Below are 20299 nucleotides of genomic sequence, written 5' to 3' on the forward strand. Positions count from 1 at the left end.
TTTAGTCATTAGAGAATAACAAAAGAAGAACAGAAGGAAAGTCAATATATTCACCCTCTTCCCTGAAATTGAAAATCGTTAGGGCTCCGTCTGATCGTACGCCATGGCTATGCAAGCTGGAATAGGGTTATCGAGGATCGTGTTAATAGTCGGAGCAGGTATATTGTGTTTGGATTTTCTTTATATATGTATATACTGGTGTAGTTTGATCCGAGAATGTGTAAAATTTTTTCTTGGAATGCTTGATGTGGGTTAGGTTATACCGGAACTGTGCTGTTGAAGAATGGTAAATTATCTGATGTGTTGGGTGAACTGCAGGTACTGAATTTTCCTTCTGCACTTCTTCTGAAATCACTTTAGCCTGGTTTCTTTTGACTTTTTTCACCGTATTTTTTTCTCTGAATTCATCTGTATTTTAGAATTTTAGCATAGTTTAGGTGAATTACTAACTGTGAGGCGTGTTTCTTTGCATTTTAATTATTGCACCAGAAGTGTTAAGGTTGTGTACGTGAAAGTTAATATGGTTGTCATGTACTTGACAGTTAATTCTGGGAATTTCTATTTTTTAGAACTCTGTGCACTATATATTGAGCAACTTGGGGAAATAAGCGGCTCCCTGTTGAAATAACTTAGTAAGAAATTATTTTCTTGTTTTGAGGGATAATCGAATTTATTGGCGTTTCTGTTATATAATCTTCTAATTAAGTTTTTTGATATGTCTAATTGATCTAAAAACATCATGCCCTTTTCTGCATGCTGCTTTTAATATCTTTCGTATTGAAGATCCTCAAACTACTTTGATAATAATAAGTATATAATTGTATGGCTGCATGTATGCTATGCACATGTCGTTGACTGCCTAATGATTTTTGGGTTCCATATTTGGCAGAATTTGGTTAAAGGCATGGAGAAAACAGGGGAGAATGAGGGTGACTCTGATTATTCTGATGCCATTGCGGCCCAGGTATCATCCTGGTAACTTTATAACATTGTTGTTGTATTATTTAAAATTTTTTGTTTTCTTCATGAACATATTCTCTATTTAGTCTCTCATCAATTCTTTTTTAGCATGTTATCTTTGACTGGAGCAAAATGCAAAATCATTGCTTGAAAGCTTGTATCCATTAAAATTGAGAAAGTTATATTATGGAAACTATGGGACCTTTAACTTCAAATGCCCCGTCTTGGGTGATTTTTCATTTTTGACTGTGGAAATGACTTTGGTGTAGGATTTAGTTCTTTACTTTATATCTTTGTACTACTACAAGTAGGTTCTTCCAACTTACTATCCTTTTCTTTGATGATGTATGTGCAATTGGTGTTCTTTATATATCATCTTTCTATGAGCCAAACTATGGGACTTGAGTTGGAAGCACCTGGAGTGTGATAGCTGTGAATAAATGAAGAAGTTATTCGAATTATAGGTTTGAATTTTGGTTTATTCTTTTTCAGGTTCGTAGGTTGGCCATGGAGGTTCGACAGCTGGCCTCATCTAGGCAGATTACTGTTTTAAATGGGAACTCTGGCCAAAGTCAGTATCTTGTGTTTAGCTCAGCGAGTAAGAGCATATAGGTTTTATAGTTGTCTAAGGGAGACTCTCGCTTTTGTCTCTGGACACAGGTAACTTGACATCTCTAGTAGTGCCAGCTGCTGCTTTGGGAGCCTTGGGTTATGGATACATGTGGTGGAAGGTTAGACTTAATACATTTTACATTCATTTGGGTCTGGGAGCATTCCATTATTATATTTATTGCTGAGGATATGCCTTCTGTAGTAAACAAATTCCTCTTTTTGTTGTTTTGACCCCTTCTTTTCTCCATCTTTTAAATGTTAGGGTCTTTCATTCTCAGACCTGATGTATGTAACAAAGCGCAACATGGCAAATGCTGTTTCAAACTTGACAAAACATTTGGATCATGTGTCAGAGGCTCTTGCTGTAAGTATGCGGTAATCTGTGTACGTAATCAATAGCCACCAATTTTACCCCCTAACTCATGCATCCTGATGCTGAAATCCATCAAGAAGGTTATTGTGTCTTCTTGATACTTGTTTTATAACTGGTAATCGTTTTATTGATGATTGGTGGAGCAAGAGTAGTTATGTAGTGGTCTCTCATTATTTAGTTATATAATTTTCTATTTTATACCATGTCGCTTCATGACAGAAGTTACTTGTTTCTCATGAATCTGCAATGTTATATTAGTTGCAACTTTCAGTAATGCAACTATCTTAACATGTGTTTTTCTTTATCAGGCGACAAAAAGGCACTTAACTCAGAGGATTGAGAATTTGGATGGGAAGCTAGATGAGCAAGTAGAGATTTCCAAATTAATTAGGAATGAGGTATGTTGAAGATGCAAAATTACTGTTTCTTTTGATCGTAAGGCTAGTTTCCCTATAAAGCATTGTAGTTTTGTCATTAGCATCAACTGTAGATTGGCTTTGAGACCTGTAATTATGGTTCTCGTTCTTCCGCTAGATTTAAAGATCAGATTGCAATCTAGACTAATAATATTAAAAGGCATGAGAACTTCTGTTTGAGACCATGAACTAGTGTAATTATTTCAAATTTTTTTAACTTGTGAAACAGGTCAATGATGTCCGTGGTGATCTCTCTCAAATTGGCTTTGATTTGGATGAATTGCAGAGGATGGTTTCTGGTTTGGTGGGTTTGATTTAGTCTAGTTCTTTTTTTATTTATTACCTTTTTCAGAATGATATGCATTTTTGTAGAATTTATGTCACGAAATGGGCCCGAAACTATCAATTTTGCTTATGAATCCAACTCAATCCCATTTACTGAAGCACACGGTTGTTTACGTTATATGATCTTGTACAGTCAACTGGTTAATTCACTAGGAACTGAAGAAAACTAGACTTTCTACGTTGTGACCATGCAAGAAAATGGTTGTAGAAGTGTACCTTACTTTTTTTTCAAACTTTACTCAGGTTGTAGATTTGAAATTTGAGCCTGTAGGTATAAGATGTAGTTGTGTAATGCACCCTCTTGGAAAGTGCAAAAGAGTAAGGAAACGAGAAATGGAATTTCTTATGATATTAATAGTTGTTTCAGGTTTTCAATTTTACAATGCAAATACAGGAAAATGAGTAGCAGTACCATGATTATTTATCACTAACTGCTAAGCAAACTGATCTAGGGTATGCTCTAGTTAATTGCATCTACAATGTGTTTCTGATAAATTAATCTTAACTACTAGGATTATAAAGGTTAATTAACTTGTTGAGTGTTGACATTAATGCCCAAGAAACAGATTTCCTGTGTGTGAGCAAGAGAATGCCTCAAAGCTATCTTGATATGTGGAAGGGATTGTTGTGGGCCATAGGTTAGAAATTAGGGAATGCTTTTGTAAAGGTTTGTTGTTGGCAGTATGAAAAGAGCTGGTCACTATATCTTATAAGAGATTCAAAGAACTGACCAAGTTAACATTTAAGTTCAGAATAGAGAGAGAGAAGTTTCTTATTAGCTGACAGTTGATTCTGGCTTTTATTTTACTGTAAATATAAGAGATAGAGATGCAGCCTATACTGAATACCTGTCTTAAGGCGGCACTTATAGTAAAGTATCTTAATCACGACATTCAGGGAATGAATTTGTCTTGGGCACATCCTCCATCTGTCTGACTCTCTCCCCTCCCCCCTCCTTTTTTGCCATTCGGTTTGGGTGTTCTTTCTGTCATTAGGGTGATAGTCGAATTTAATACTATCCTTTGTCTGAAGAAAACACCAAGTTTTGTCTCTTCCGACACTATTCCATGCACAAAAAGTATATGCATTCACGTTATATACTGAATGCTTCTTTATTGGTTTTGCATATTGATTGCTGTAGTTTCTTTGAGGATCCAACACTAATAAGCTGCCAATGCAAATAAGCTGCTTCCTATCACTTTGATGCTTCCTTTTGGTTTCCAAGAGTGACGATTATACAACTTAGTTCTGATGCAAGTATCTCACATTTATGGATGCACATAACTTTGTGCTTGAAATGTTGATAAAAATCATCTTTATGTGGTTGATGTGTTTTGCATTGTCATGTTTCCTAGTGCTTCATTATCTTCCTCTCCTCTCTTATCCTATATTTGGATTGCAGGATGGCAAGCTACTCACCTTAGAAGGCAAACAGGTGAAAATACTTAAAACTTTTTTCCTAAACTGAAATCTTTCCACTATACCTTTTTTTTTTTTTTTTCTCGACTCGTCCAAGCTTTAGTTGCTATTTGGGCTTGAATATTTCCAATAAACAAGTTACTCTAAATTACAATTTTAACTCTGAAATTCATAACAATGATGTTAAATGTTGATTGTTTATTCATACATTTGTTTTATAGGAGCTTGCAAATGCTGGGGTAATGTATCTGTGTAGCATTGTTAATGGAAGAAAGGTGAAAATGCCGGAAATGCTTCAGGTTTGGAATATTCTTTCTCTTGCTTCACAATCTTTGCATAAAACTAATACTCTCTCCGTGGAAAGAATTTTGGTCAAATTTGACTTGGTATGAGGTTTTCAATGAGAGTTGAATCTTTTGTGTCCTTATACACTACGTCCCACATTATTTTGATTTAGTCCTTAATTTTTAACAGAAGCATTTGTTTAGGAAATGGGGTCTGTCTTTGAAATATCCCAAATAGGAATTAGAGCGATAAAGTTTATATATGCTACATAAATCTACCAATTTGTATTGAATATAGATTGATAGACTTTGATTTCTGTTCGAAAATCTCTAATTCCAGGTGGTGTTTTCCACTTTCAAAAGGGGGTAGGTTCATAAAACAAATTACATAGGAGTTGTTTTAAATAACTAGGGGAATGAATTTCAGGCTCTCTAAGAGAAATAGTTCTTAGAAATTGAAAAACTGAAGCTTATCAATGTACGACAAGATTGTAGGTGAGCTATACCTGTCCATCTGTGGTCTAGCAATCTATAGTGACACAGCCCTTATTTTGGTGTGATCTAGTTGTTTCTTAGTTAACTAAGTATTTATAGTCCCACAATCAAGTCATTGTGATCCTATAGTGCATCCCTTACTTTTTTCCCTACTGGGTTTATAACTCTTCTTTAGAATTTCTATTCCATCTGCTTTTATTATGTTAGTTTAGTAGATTCTTTTTTCTTTGTTTGTGCTTCTAATCGGGTTATCCCAGGGTAGTCTTCCTTTCACCTTGACCGAAAAATCACGTCCTCTCTGATGTTAATTGCTTATTGTATTGAAGTGTTTAGTGCCTGTTTGTGTTAGTTATTTTATCTTTTCAATGTTTTTGTGCAGGATCAACTTAAAATTGCTGGAAACTCGTTGCCAAGTCTAATGGTACATCATATACTTTTTACTCCCTTTCTTCTAGGCACAAATTTTCGGGAACACAGAAATGATAATATATAATAAATAAATCATGCGCACAATTATTTCTATGGTAATATGTAAGAAATTTTAGTATTTTGGTAAGGAAATCAATGCTAGAGCAGGACTTTCAAGTTCACTATTATGTCTACTGTTACTGGTTGATAATTCATTGGGATTTTCTTCCTATTGTTACTCCGTACTTTGATGACAGTATCAAGTCCTGAAACAATCCTAGACCCCTGATTGTTCTTGCCATCAAAGCTGGCCTGCTTTAATAGTCTTTTCTCGCTTGGTTTTGAGGGAAGAGACGACATCATGAATCAAAAGACTGTTGATAATCCTACATGCATACTTGTCAAGAAAAATGTCATTCATAGCTTTTATGTTGGAGTTAATTTTAAGGTAGTCATGTAGATTGTATGTGTGAATACCACTAAGAAGAAAGAAGGGAACAATTCGAAAAATTATGTTGTTCCTAGATCAATTTCGTCATTCTTTTAGCTTTTTGTTTCGTCTAAACTTTCTTAATATAATCATATTAGAAGTTAAATCTATTACATCTCACATGCCATTTGATATGATTCCTTCCAGGGTCTTAAGGAGATTGCAGATTCTGGTTCTTCTGGAAATAAGTTACTGACAGATGGAAATACCCAAGATGGTTCCAATAAGATGAATAAAACCTTGATAAGGTATATTAGTTGAAGCTTTTTATCTTAAGTTGTTGCTAACATTTCTGAGCTTGTTTGGTTCGGGCAAAAAATTAATGCACAAGAAATGTGAAAGTAAAAGGGGACTATGTGGAAATCATTCATGTTTGGTTAGGGAGAATAAATGAATGGCAGTTAAATTGGATATATATGAAGCCCTGCCTAGGCTCAATTTTGTTTTTGTCCAAAATTGGGTGGAAAGTGGATTATAAAGCTAAAAAAACCAAAAGAAAAAAAAAAATACCCATTTTGTATATAGGGTATGTTTAATTTATCAAATAACGAGGAGAATGATTATATCAAATCTCAGAGGAGGTAGCTATAGCTTACCCACATATTAATTTACTATATTATGTTCAAATGTAATTTATCTATAGAACGTTTTATTTTGAAGTATTGGCATCTGGAAAGTATTTTATATTTGTTCTTAATTTTTATTCATATTTTTATTATTTAGTTTTCAGATTTAATCTTTTAATAATTTATAATTTTTTAAGTAATAACTTGTTTCTAAATAAAGAGAAAAGGGTTAATTAGTACAATATCAAAAAGTAGTATTTCCTTCTCAATTATTTTTTCCCTACCAAACATGCGTAAGAATTTGAAATTTACATTCCTTTGGATTATACCAAACAACTTAAATGTACTATTCTCTTCTCTTTTCCCTTGCACATACCCCCCCCCCCCCCCCCACACCCGTTTTTTATAGCTCAGTTTTGTCGTCTGAGTTTACTTCTTCATTTCTGCACTCGCAGTACCTGCAAATTTTGTCCTGCAGTTAAGACCAACTAACTAAAATGCAGGACCACTTCAAACATGTGTTGAGACTGCTACCCTTGTTGGCATGCTGCTGGAGCAAGATTCTGTGTGCAATATAATCTGCTCGATTATGATTCTTACTGGGAAAGTGGTGCAGCTCTTCTGTCTATTCTCAAAATGATGTGTTATCTATGCGCATAGTCTATTTCTCCCTTTTGAGATTTCGAATTTGTACTGTTAGAAAAACTTATAAGCACTTGAGTGATACTGAGCACATTTGTCAATGCCAGTAGCATTTTCCCTACAATCGAAGGATTGCATGACTTCTGGGAACTTTCGTGATGCCTATTTGTGTGCGACACGAACAAGTAATTGGATTTCACGTATGTAATCTAATGAAAGGAGATCACAACATGATTGTAACATTTTCCTTGCTGATTCTGTGAGTGATTACTAATCCATCGTTTATACAGGCTGCTGGAAGTGTGCGTAGACATTTATGTCTTGTTTCATTCTTTTTCATTTTCAGTTTTCAATTTTTGAAACATTGATATAAGTGAAATTTATTTATTTATATGATTTTTTATTGAAAATGGTTTACTATCATTCTTATGTTTTATATTTACATTTATATTAAAAATTTCAATTATTAATTTTATTAACTAATGATAATTTTTTTTCATAATACTTTGATATGACATCGTCAATAATTGAAAATCAATAAAAGACATAAATCCATCCATTGGTACGAATGTATTCTTGTTTACTTGTAAAATCAGTAGAAAAATTAAAAATGATAAATTTTAACGTATATATCAAAAATTAAATGCATTTTACCTTCGTGTTTTGTAAAATGTTGAAGTTTTTCGAGGAGTAAGAAAAAGTAAATTTTCTCCCCACGAAAATAAAAAAAGAGCAAATTCTTTTGGAATAATTACACTACTCTTCAATGAGGTATGATGTAATCAAATCTAGACTATATATGGTTTGGGAAATTACATTTTGCACCCTTGAAGTTTGCTTTCGTCTAACCCATAAGTCTTTTCATTAGTCAAAATTCACTGAATTTGTTGATATTAACCAAAAAACTGAATGAATATTATATTTACCCTCGATTGACTTATTGAATGTCGGCGTGAACATTTAGATTCCTGAATTTTGTACGGGTACAGTTCTTTCGTCTATCATTTTTCGACCTTAGTCTAGGCTATGAAATTGGGTGTTGGTTCTCATATTGGACTATGCATCTATGCTCAAAACTCGAGGCTGCGTTCACTTCATTACTCAACATAGGAAATCATTTCCTATTCGATCAATCACTGTGGCCTCGGATTTTCTGAGCCTAAACGTAGTCCAGAGCGCATAAGAGACACTGCTATCATATACTTACAGGGGACGGATCTTCTTTTCAAAATCTATCATCCTCACTACGCATTTTGGCTGCGCTGAACAATATATATAATGATCATGCCCATGACACAGTTACCTCTAGCCAGATCTAAGAAATAACGATCATGTGAATATCATGGTTCCTCAGGTGTTCAGTAACAACGACCTAGCCTCCAAGGCTTCCATCTAACGATTCCTGCGAGTTAGTTAAGTCAGCTGACCACCTTGTCAACTCACCCACTAAAATTGCATAGACGTCCAATGTCTGCTGCCGATGAAATACGAGACTCATCTAGTGAATAAAATACTTAACACAAGTCTTTATAGGACTTTCGATACCCAGTCTCGAGCTCCTCGACTTAAAAGGTTTCATACTAACTCTTAAAAAAATTTGTTTCATAACTATCATCCAATACACATTCCAATGATATGATTTATTTAATTGGTAGTGAGCATTTATTGTGAAGTTAAATTGTCGTTTAGCGAAATCAATAAACACAACAAAATGTTTATGTCAAGAATGAATATTTACTATATTTATCAAGACAATATTACTTCAATAAATATTGTTGGAACAATTTTTAAAATTTATCGATTCAATTGATTTTTTGATCATATATTTCAATAGTGATTTTCCGAGTGAACGACACATTGAGGAACAAGCATGGCCATCGTGGGTAAGAGCACATAGAGGAGGAGAGGTAAAGGAGTTGATCGAGGGAGCTAGTACCTATGCTCTACCCTCACAGGGCAACAAAGATGATAGAAGAGGGCATGACGTTGATGAGAACAGACCCCGATGGGGTGTGATTAACACCATCTCTGGGGGACCCACTAAAGGATACTTAAGAAATGGAAGAAAAACGAGCTACCTACCAAATGTTGATTAATTGAATATTTGATGATTTGATCGGGAAGGTAATGGAAGTCTATTTTGACGATATGGTCGTGAAGAGCAAAAGAGAGGAAGATCACTTGCATCATTTTAGGGGAATGTTTTTTAGGATCATAAAGCAATATGGCATGAAGTTGGATCTGCCAAAGTTCACATCTGGGGTTAAGAGAGGAAAATTTCTAGGCTATTTGGTGACTGAAAAGGAAATGAGGTGAACCCAAAAAAGCTAAAAGTTATCATTGATATGGAATCTCCTAAGTCAGTAAAAGAGATTCAACGACTGACAGCTACATAGCTTCTCTAGGAAGGTTTCTATCCAAGTCAGCCGACTGAATCCTCCCTTTTTTTAAGATGTTGAGGAAGGTGAAGGAGTTTAAGTGGACGGAAGAATGCGAAATCGCATTCCAAGACTTGAAGAGATACTTTTCCATGCCCTAAGTGTTGTCAAATCTAGAAGATGGAGAATCACTCATGTTGTATTTAGCGATATCTAACTTAGCTGTAAGTTCGGTCTTAACAAGGGAAATAGATGGATGAAATACGTTGGAGTATTATGTAAGTAAATTGTTACGAGGAGTGGAGTTAAGATACCGGAAAATAGAGAAATTCTCCCTAGCATTGGTAACGTCGGCCAAGAAGCGAATGCCTTATTTTTAGGCACACCATATGGTAGTACTCGCTATCTAATCATTGAAGCAAGTATTGTCCAAGCCAGATGTCTGGGGCAGACTGATAAAATCGACAGTGGAAGTGGGAGTGTTTTCAATTGAATTTAGCGCCAATAAAGTAGTGAAAGCCAAATTTTGGCCCATTTTATAGTTGAGTCAAGAGTAAAGGAAGCCTTAGCCCTAGAAGAAAAAATAGAAAAATGGATCGTGCATGCAGATGGATCATCAAATGATGCATGTTGCGTTGCACATATGAAAGAATTTGTATCCTTTAGGCGCCAAATATTCTTGGAGGACCTAGTATACAAATACTAGATATTATTGATGAGACTTGCACATGATAAGTTGTTCTCCAACATGTTTGATGAGTGGTATGATCGGTTGTTCATTTTATCTGGCCATGGTTATGAGCAAAGGCATATTAGTGGTAAAGGATCATATAGAACTTGATTCTTGTGGCTTGTTAGAACATACAATTGGAATTGAATTTTGAAATGTCACTAGGCCCTGATTGGCCCTCTCACATGGGCAATCACCTTGGCACTGTGATAGCGAGCATGATGTGACTTAAAAGATCATTTTTGATAAGTGAGTCATATGAGTGATCACCCTTGCTTGAGGAGTGAAGAAGGACAATGTATAATGAATAGTCGCTTTAGCTAAAGAAGCTAAGATGAGATCATATATTTGATTGATTATGAAGTATGTCCAAACTTCATAAAAAGCCCATTTTGAGCGAAATGTACGAACTACTAGAAGGCATTAACAACTGTCTGGGGGGTTCACAAGTCAGGCGCTTAAATAGCAACTGGACTTAGGTTCATATAATGTTAAGAGCAGTGACATCTCCAAGTTGAGTGGGAGCTCCATCATAACATGTATTCATACTACACGTGCTTTGTGACGACCTCTTATGCAAAGTAACCGAATGGGTCCCTAGTTCATCGTTCTGTGAGCCCATATTGTCTTTTGTACTATTTGGGACTCTACATCATGTCATGAGGTGTGAGCTTGATGATGCTATTTTAATATGATATCTAATGGCGATATGTGATTTGGTCTATCGAAGCATGTCTAGGAAAGCTGTCAAGACCAAGCTAATTCATGTGAGAGGCTAAGAAAGAACTAGTTGGTAAAGCACTTGTGTTCTATTGTTCATAGCTCGGGTGTTCTATTGTTCATAGCTCGGGTGATTGTGTTGTAAAATATCACAACCAATCATGAACATAAATACGCATTTGAATGAATTAAGCATGCTCTATTTATTGAGGGATCTAGAGATGTTTGATTAAGTGCGACTACATAGTTTGTGGAACACAACGAGATGTTGAGTTGTAGGATTATGTTAGTTCGGTGATGACTTAATATAACTCGTCTCCCTATTCCTTCTCATTTGATCGCGTGCCTCATTTCCTGTATGAAAGGATGAATGTGAGATAGAGAATTTGAGATGATGAGTATCATGAAAATTAAGCCAAATATGTATGAGTGAGAGCTGTTGGATATTGGGTTGGGTTTGTGAATCCATGACCCAATATACATCCATATTTGATATAAAATTTGAAGTTTGCCAACTTAATGGTGGGATAAGAATTCCTCTAGGATAAATATTATCTAATAAAGTTTGAGTCTTCTAAATACATGTTGGAGTAAGGAATTATTTGGGATAAACCCTATTTGAGATAGAGCTTGTAATCCTCCAAATGTATGTTGAGATATGGCACCTCTTAGTGATAGAGTTGAGTACATACACGGTTATGATTAAAGAGACAGAAACACAAGTGTGATAAAACAAATGAGTTGACGGTGACACTCTCCCAAAATATACTCTCTCCAAATACTTCCTCTCTCTAGAGGGGTAACTTTGGTAGTAATCCATAGAGGCAAGCAAAGCGTGTTGGCGATTTCCACAACATTTGAAGTAAGACCCAATGTGGGAGATCATGAATGGGTTCATCAAGTAATCTCGAATTAGTGAGAAAGGCGACGTGTTCATGACCCAATCAAGGCATGAGTTTGCCGATGAGTCAAATCCAAATATGTGGATCCGACATACTTCCGTTACTACAAGTTCAGTGATCCATATTTATGCGCCAATGTGATTATATATTTATTGTGCATATAAATAATTATTTATTATATGCGAGATTTATTTATGAGATTATTTTATGAATCCCTTATTTTTCCAACAATTTGATTATACAAAATTTCAAATTATGGGCTCTCTTCTTTTCACAAAAATATAAATCTGGTATGTAATAATACACACGCACACATATGCATGTGCATAATACCTCTCCAGTTTGTTCCAAATCTAGCTATAAATTCTCCAGAAACCACTTGGAGTTTCTTATCTCATATTGACCTCAAATCAAGAGATATTATTATTGTCACAGCTGTTGGCTATCTCAGCATCCAAACTGACAGTCTTTCTTTAACTGTAAACTGACATAGTCTACAGTTACTTAAGTAGAAAATACCTACATCCAATATGCTCTCATCCCCCATATTGCTCATTGTTCCAAAAGGACTGCGCTGTTCTGTTATACAAGGACAAAACATTTTTCTCAGTCATTCCATTGCCCTTTGCATCATAAGCAACCTCATGAGCATTCCCAGTGCTGTAGAACAGAAACTCATTGTCTCCTCCCTTGCACGCTCGTTGCTTGACATTGTTTTCTTCGTTAGCATCAGCAGCAGCAGTGGTGGTAGTCTTTTCTACTAGTTCTTTAAACAAGGAAGACCTGAGGAGGAGGCCTAGCGCAGTTGGCGATGTTGCCTTGTTACAAGGGCTGAGAGGCATCTTCCTTTCTATGATTTCATGATTCTGAGATATTGCAGGACATTTTATGCCGATGGAACTGGTATTTGAGAAATCTGGCTCATTTTTGAGGTTGTTGTAGTTAGAGTCGACTTGCAGAATTGCGTTTTCTGATCTAATCAGGGCTTGATGTCCGGCTGCATTCTCAGCAGGCCTTAGCCATCTGATGTAAGTGCTCAAGTCAAAGTTAGTCACTGCATTGATTCCTCTGTATTCAATTGCTGCAATGTCATAAGCATGTGCAGCTTCTTCTTGCGTACCTGTTACAATGTAAAAGGAATATTCCAAGTTAAGATTGAAGTCCTTACAACACGACTTTAGGAGTTGATTCAAGATATATGTATGTATGAATATCACACACCATAAGTACCAAGATATAGATATTTGTTTCCAAAAACACGACCTATTCTTGCTTCCCACCTTCCGTTATGATGATGCCTTTAAGTTCAAATAACAAGAATGCATAATCAGTAGGAAAATCAGCAACCGGTTGGCTTAAAGGAAAGAAAAGAAAAGGGAACATAAAACAGAACGAGAACTGATATTGTCTGATGTACCTTGCAACACCTCTGTACTTGGATACACCTCTTGCGAAGCCGCTGCTTCTCCTGTATCAAAATTCAGCTCGTTAGATAGTCATTACGGCTAAATTAACACTTGAATCGAGTACCGGAATCATTCTTAATTACCTTCTCAGAGAGGCTAAATATTCCTCCTTGCTTAAGCTTTGCATTATTTCTATCTCTTTGTCATAATCAGATATCTGGGAGGAAGGAATTATATGCATGTCTTATCATCACGGAAATTACAAAAAAATAAAGTATAAAGTTTGTATATGACAGGATCATACAGGGAAATTTGTGTAGGTTGAAGTACCCCAGTACTTGATGGCAGCCAAATCATATGCTCTTGCCGCAGCTTCTTCCTCATCGTATGCCCCTTAAAAATAGTCAACCATAATTAAGTTTTAGCATTCTCCAAGCTTATGTAGCAAAAAGGGTATCTGTATCAATCTCAGCAATCTCAGGAACTCACCAAGATAGACTGTTAGATACCGGCAAATGCAGCCCGCAGAGGATCAGCACATTGTCAAAAGCAACAATGCATTAGTAATAAGCATTACAGTACTGAAATTAGCAACTCAACACAAATAAAATAGTTACCTTGTTTTCCTTTCTTTTTCTGTGTTACATTCCAAGACCCTTTATCCCACAGATGAGCTTCATAACGCCCTGTCCACCGATGTCTGAGAAAAGGAAAAAGCAAGAACCAAATCAAGACCAATTAGAAGCAGAAAACGATAAAACAAATGTTTGTGAATTGAAGAATCCAGAGACCTGCTAACTCCTCGGAACCTTGAGCTCCTCTTGATTGTAGTAGTAGCAGCAGCAGCAGCAGTTGGATCAATCTGCAATGCCTGCGGATGCTGCTGTTGTTCATTGTAGCTCAGCGTCACTAACGAAGGAGATCTCCGGCGCCTCTTTGCACACTTAGTCTCTTGGCGGGCATCCGCTTCAACGATGGCGAACGAACGCTTTTCAGGGCTTGCGCAACTATCCATTTTCATGCTGCTGTTCATCACTTAATACTCCCTAAAGGGCGCACGCGGGTTCATATAAATGAGCAGAAGTTGCACGTCCTTTTGCTTGTTACTTTCTTGTTAATAAAACTTGTCACCATGTAAAAAGACAAGACAGGCAAACGATGATTACGGTGACAAGTTTAGTGTGTTTTTTGTCCGTTTGGCTGAATGCCTAATCAAGCTCACTGTTCAGATTACAGATAGTTGGATTATGATGATATTCATGCTGGATGAACGTTCGATGTTTTCCAGGTTGTTATTCACTTCTACCCTTTATTCCTAATTCGTTGGGGAAGTCCAGATTTTATTTCATAGTTATTTATGTTAGGATTATTAAGCAATGTATGACTGATGATTGAAACTCAAGTTTTAACTGGTATAAAGCTACAAAAGAGTTGAAGAAGTATAAATTTGTTTTAGTAAAACTATTACATTTTTAGTTCTAGTCGTGCATCTTTAATAATTATAAATTGGGATAATTGTACTCTCCTCCCCAGCTTTGGTGTAATTACACATAAACTTCTTGTGGTTTGGGAATTACATCTGGCACTTCTAAGGTTTGCTTCCGTCTAACAAATTAGTTCTTCCTATTAGTCAAAATTCACTGGCTTTGTTGATATTAACAAAAAACTAAATGAAAATTAACTTATTACTGACTTATATATGATTTCTCGTTAAAGGAGCGAGGTTGGCAAAATTTTTTTACAGAAGATCAAATTTAGGAAAAAATTATCAATTCAGAACCAAATGTGCGAGGTCCAAGATCAAATTTGTCAAAATTAAGATAAAATGTATGAAAGATATATAAATTGCAAGACTAAATATGTGTACCATCACAATTATAGAATTGAAAGTATAATTTTACCTTTTCCGTAATTTTCATTTGAAAAAGTATTTTCTTAGAGTTAATACTCTCACATTTTTACTTTAATAAAATGATAAATTAAGCAAATAAGTTTTTTGTAATTAAAAAACGAAGTCTTAATTTTAAATTGCAGCAAATTAATAAGTTTGAGATAGCAGGACTAAATGATAATTTAGAAAAAATTGAAATTTCGTTTGCTATAATATACCATTACTTCGGAAATCCATAAAGTATCATTAAAAGAAAATCAAAATTTAAAAAGATTTTACACTTCTAGTGGTACTAATTTTTCAGTAGGATTGTCTTTTTCTATCGACTATTATCATTACACTTTATTTTAAATTATATATTTAAAAAAATTCATCTCAATCAAATTCATTTCATTTCATTTTTTTCTTATTAACATGAAATAAGATCGCAAACATTAATGACAACCTAAATTTTTTTCAATTTATTCGGTTGAAAATGAATTTGGTCAAGACCCCAAAACAAGTCTCGCAGTTCCCACCTAATATCGCCAATTTATATGTGGACTGTTGTTTTACTATATAATAGGTGTTGTCTATTGTACTAGTAGGTGTTGTTTAAATTTCCCTTATCTGATATTGTTGATGAAGGTATGATCGTTATAATTATCTTTATTAAATATTAATATTTAATAAAAATGATTATAAAATTAAATTATTTTAATTAATAATAGTTCATTGTTTCAAATAAAAAATAAATAAATTCCCACCTAGTATCGTAATGTTACAGAAGTAACTCAAGTATAACAAACAAAACATAGAGAAAACCCTGAATTAAATTGGAAAGAAACAAATTATCACGGTGTAGTATAACATAGGATGGGAAATGTAAGGAGTAACAAACATGTCCTTTTATGCGACAAATTGTTGGATCATGTTTGTTGGTTCTCGAATTATTTTTTTCCTGGGATTGTTCGTCCAGCATATCAGAACATGGTTAATTAGGCTGCTGCGTTCGGCTTCTTTCCTGATTCGAACTTAACAGTTGATTTGTCTCATGTGTTGGTGAAGAAAGTTGGAGATGATATAATTCTACTAAAATTCCGTCTTGACGGATTCAACAATGGAATTAGACTGTATTTTATTATCTCCTTAACCAAATATCTTTTTTCAAATTTATATTAATTGTTGTGACAGTCATTTTTTTTTTTCGAGGTAAATTTGATATATTATAACTAAAAGAAGGCCAAAGTTCATACGAAATCAAAGTCAATATTATTGGAAATTGAGAAAACCAACCTAGCAGAAACCAAAAACAAGCAACCAAAACTACCCTGAAGGAAGCATCCTAAATGCCTGGGAGATGAGTATTAACGCCTCCTACCCACAACCCTCGTAACATCGTGCATTGCGGTTAGCCCACAGCAGCTAGCACACAGTAAAAAAGAAAGCGAAATCAGTCCAGCTCAGAGTCCCGTATGCCGGCCACATTCAAGCATCAGCACTGAGAGAGTCGCCAATCGGTGACACGATAAGGAACTAGAGACACCAAGGTAGGTGCTCTAGACCGAGAAGGCCCCCTTTGAGTCATAGTGCTAACCTAGTTAATCCGTCTTGCCAACCGTCACTTTAGAGAATCCAATCGGCGTCCAGGCCATCAAAAGCTACACGGATAAAGTCCTCCTGCCATAGCCCATCGCGAGTCAGTAGAGAAGACACCCTCAGTTCCGGTGGTAACGAAGGCAGGTGGCAAACCAGATGGAATGAGGAGGGATCCAGGGGTCAGGCACAATGTCCTGCCATCCCCCACAAACCACCGTAACCCTTCCACCAGCAAAGTCCTCGCTGACAAAATGGATCGGCAAGTGTAAGAGCCTCCTCCTCTCCCTACTCCCTCGAAGAAAGTGGCATCCGAGAAATATCTAGCACGTAAGACTTAGCGCAACAGACTGTCCGGATTCGTAACCACCCGCCACGCTTGTTTGCACAACAACGCCTGATTAAAATCCTTCAGGCTCCTAAATCCAAGACCTCCCTCGCTCTTACTATGACACAACGAATCCCACCGAGCTAGTGAACCATGCGATGATCGTCTTGGTGCCAGAAAAAATTTACAGATATACTCTCGAGCTCATTTAGCATCGAATCTGGGGTTTTAAAGCAGTTCATGGCATATGAAGGAATTGCTTGGATCACCGATTTGATCAGCACCTCTCGTCCCGCCTGTGCGAGCTTCTTGCCCTCCCAACTTTGCAGCTTTTGACGGACCCGATCCTTGAGCCCCTCAAATAGCTCACACTTGGAACCCAATGACTGAGGGAAGCCCCAAATATTTTGCATGGCTTGCTACCTCTGGAAGATAGCAGTCAGCTCATCACACAAAGGCTGCAGAACATTCTTGTTGAACATAATCGCCGATTTCTGAGCATTAATCAGCAATCCCGAACCGTCTGTGTAGCGTCTCAATAGCTCACAAACTGCCTCCACCTCCTCAGTCTTGGCTGTGCAGAAAATCATATTGTCATCGGCAAATAGGAGGTGCGAAATTTGGGGACTATGTCGACAAAACTCCATAAATTCGCCCCACCTGCTCTTCGTGTCGGATCATGCAGCTAAGGACCTTGGCACAGAACAAAAACAACTGCCTCCACCTCCTCAGGTTTGGCTATGCAGAAAATCAGCTAAAGAGGATCCTCTTGACAAAGGCCTCTTTTAGGCTTGATAGCCCCGAAGCGGTTACCATTAAGCATAAAGGAATGGAATACAAAGGTAATACATAACTTGATTAAAGAAACCACTCTAGAATGAAAGCCTAGCCTAATCAGCGCTCGTTCAAGAAAAATTCATTCCACGTGGTTGTAGGCTTTGCTGATATCAAGCTTAATAGAAACGTGACCCGTGCGACCCAAATGCTTATGTGAGAGATAGTGATTAAGCTCATGGGCTAGGAGGACATTATCAGTGATAAGCTGACTGGGAGACTGAAACAATACTATCAAGGAAAGGCTTCAGTTGATTAGCGATGGCTTTAGCTATTTTATGGTCAATATTACAAGAGCTAATAGGCCAAAAATCCGTGATGGTCTTCGGGTGAGTACATTTAGGAATAAGAACAATGTTAGTAGCATTCAGATGGGGATCAAGAATCCTATCATTAAGAATTTGCAGAACACACCTAGACGTATCAGCCCCTACAATGTGCCAAAACTTTTGGAAGAAAATAAGAGATATACCATTCGGTTACGGAGGTCTGAGAGGGTGCATTTGATTTAGAACCAATTTGACCTCGTTTAGGGAGTAAGGACGGATGAGCTCTTCATTCATGGTTGCACTCACTGTGGGCTCCATTCTTCAATCACACTCATGTCCGGGCACATAGAGCTGAAGATGCATCTGAAGTATCGTGACAGTCGTTTTTAATGGATATAATAAATAATATTTTATATTTTAAAATATATAAGTAAGAATAAAATATATAAAAAATTAATACATTACATTTCTAAAAAAAAAATCAAATTAATGTATTATGGGCCAGAATATTTGGAATTTGAGATGGGTTGGGGTTTAAATTTCTAAGTATATAAATTTAGATGAGTTGGGCTGTGTAGGATTAAATAGAATCCCGATGGGTTAAAAGCGAAAAATAGTAATCATAATTCGGTATTTGATTTCAAAGGATGATGATAAGTATAATCTAAATACAACACTGTAATATTTCACTCTAAATAAAACGAAGGGCTAATTAAATTTTGCCATTCAAATTATAATCTATTGGAATGAATAGTTCCTAATTAAATTTTAAAATGCATTCAGTCAGTTTAAAGGGAATTTTCGCATATTTGACGCATGATAAAAAATACTAGAGTCGTTCGCTAAGTAAAATTGAAAATTAAGCACTATGCTACGCTTGTTGGAGCCAACTCCTAAACCTACCGGACAAAGTATTATATATGAACGCATGGGAGCCACTTTTAGAATTTTGATGCGCAGCGATAGATAATAGGCTATATCAGATCTTGACAAGGATGTCTCTATATTGCAATAAGGATGTTGTACCACAAAGAATTTTAATAATCCCATCCTACATGAATTAAGAGTTGATAATTAGATACCTTGTAAGCAAGGTGATCGCAATACATCATTCCATGCGAATAAAAAATTAATAAAGTAAATATCTTATAAATTTTGATATTTTCTATATCATACTGCAAATATGGACATTGTATTTTATGGGGGTTGATTGCAATATGCCATCGAACATGAATAATAAGTGAAAATATTTTATACGTTTTGAACGAAAAACTTAAATACATTTGGTTCGCTATTCATTTTTAACCATTTTATTACAGTCGAATTTTGAAAATACATTGAACCAATACAAAAACAATTTTCGCTTATAACGAATTCACAGGTCTAGATATCAGCAAGAGGCGTAGTGCAAAATTTATTGATAATAGCCTTGTATAGGAAATTTTTTCTTTGAGATTAATAAATAGATAGGGGTTCAGCGAAACCTACCGTATAGACATGAATGGCTTTTACCAAAACAAAAAGAAAAAAGAGTGTATAGTGTGTGATCACCTTTGGTCCTGGGAGGGCTAATTGATTTCAAAGTGTTATGAGTACCTAAAAGCTATTATTATTTATGTAATGAAACCATTAATTATCATTCTTGTCTAAAACAGTTCTCTATTAAAAATATTTTATGAAAAGCAAACCTTATAAGTTAGTTTCTATTTCTTATGTTTTCAAAATTTGTAGTTTATTTAGGGAAAAGTATTATTTTAGTCCGCTAAGTATGTGTAATTTTATTTTAATTCGATAACTATGTTCATTTTTATTTAGGTCCAGTAACTTATGAAATTGCTTACTTTTAGTCCTCTGGCAGATATTCGGCCAATTTTACCCCTATGCAAGTTTTGAAAGGTATTTTTAGTCCATATGCACTCATAGGGGTAAAATTGTCTGAAAATCTGCCAGAGGACTAAAAGTAAGTAATTTTTTAAGTTATTGGATCTAAACAAAAATGGATATAGTTATCGGATTAAAATTAAAACTAGGCATACTTAGCGGACTAAAATAATACTTTTCCCGTTTATTTATGATAGTTAACAAAGTTTGACAGTGTTCAACACAATATGTTTATTTATGGTAGTTGTTAGAATTTAAAGCTTCTTAACTGTATTCTTGTCTTTAGATATTGAGAATCATTTTCTTACCTATCTATCCAACGTATAATAAAACATTAATTTCCGTAAACTGAAAAACATGTCTAAAGAGCCTCCA

General features: G+C 35.6%; 2 protein-coding genes across 3 annotated transcripts; one reads left to right on the forward strand and one right to left on the reverse strand.

The window, feature by feature from the left end:
* LOC105156013 (GRIP/coiled-coil protein, putative (DUF1664)) lies at window positions 1-7252 on the forward strand. 2 transcript variants are annotated; one of them, XM_088877948.1, is made up of 13 exons: window positions 1-158; window positions 257-318; window positions 890-964; window positions 1453-1531; window positions 1621-1691; window positions 1835-1936; window positions 2254-2343; window positions 2591-2665; window positions 4109-4141; window positions 4347-4424; window positions 5284-5325; window positions 5950-6050; window positions 6824-7252. In XM_088877948.1, exons 1-13 carry the CDS (start codon window positions 104-106, stop codon window positions 6858-6860), a joined length of 900 nt encoding a protein of 299 aa, XP_088734074.1. In that variant the 5' UTR covers window positions 1-103; the 3' UTR covers window positions 6861-7252. The 2 variants fall into 2 exon arrangements, with proteins under 2 accessions (XP_088734074.1, XP_011070330.1); XM_011072028.3 differs by having other exon boundaries at window positions 6872-7252.
* A 4852-nt stretch (window positions 7253-12104) lies between these two features.
* Window positions 12105-14336, reverse strand: LOC105156293 (AP2-like ethylene-responsive transcription factor BBM2). The gene is made up of 8 exons (XM_011072390.3): window positions 13938-14336; window positions 13764-13846; window positions 13636-13644; window positions 13451-13539; window positions 13290-13363; window positions 13158-13208; window positions 12962-13038; window positions 12105-12860 (listed from the first exon to the last, which is right to left on the reverse strand). The coding sequence occupies exons 1-8, from the start codon at window positions 14177-14179 to the stop codon at window positions 12277-12279; spliced, it is 1209 nt and encodes a 402-aa protein (XP_011070692.3). The 5' UTR covers window positions 14180-14336; the 3' UTR covers window positions 12105-12276.
* Window positions 14337-20299: the final 5963 nt, after the last annotated feature.

The sequence above is a fragment of the Sesamum indicum genome, linkage group LG2 (genome assembly GCF_026168435.1).
Source record: "Sesamum indicum cultivar Baizhima isolate 11 linkage group LG2, ASM2616843v1, whole genome shotgun sequence".
Taxonomy (NCBI): domain Eukaryota; kingdom Viridiplantae; phylum Streptophyta; class Magnoliopsida; order Lamiales; family Pedaliaceae; genus Sesamum; species Sesamum indicum.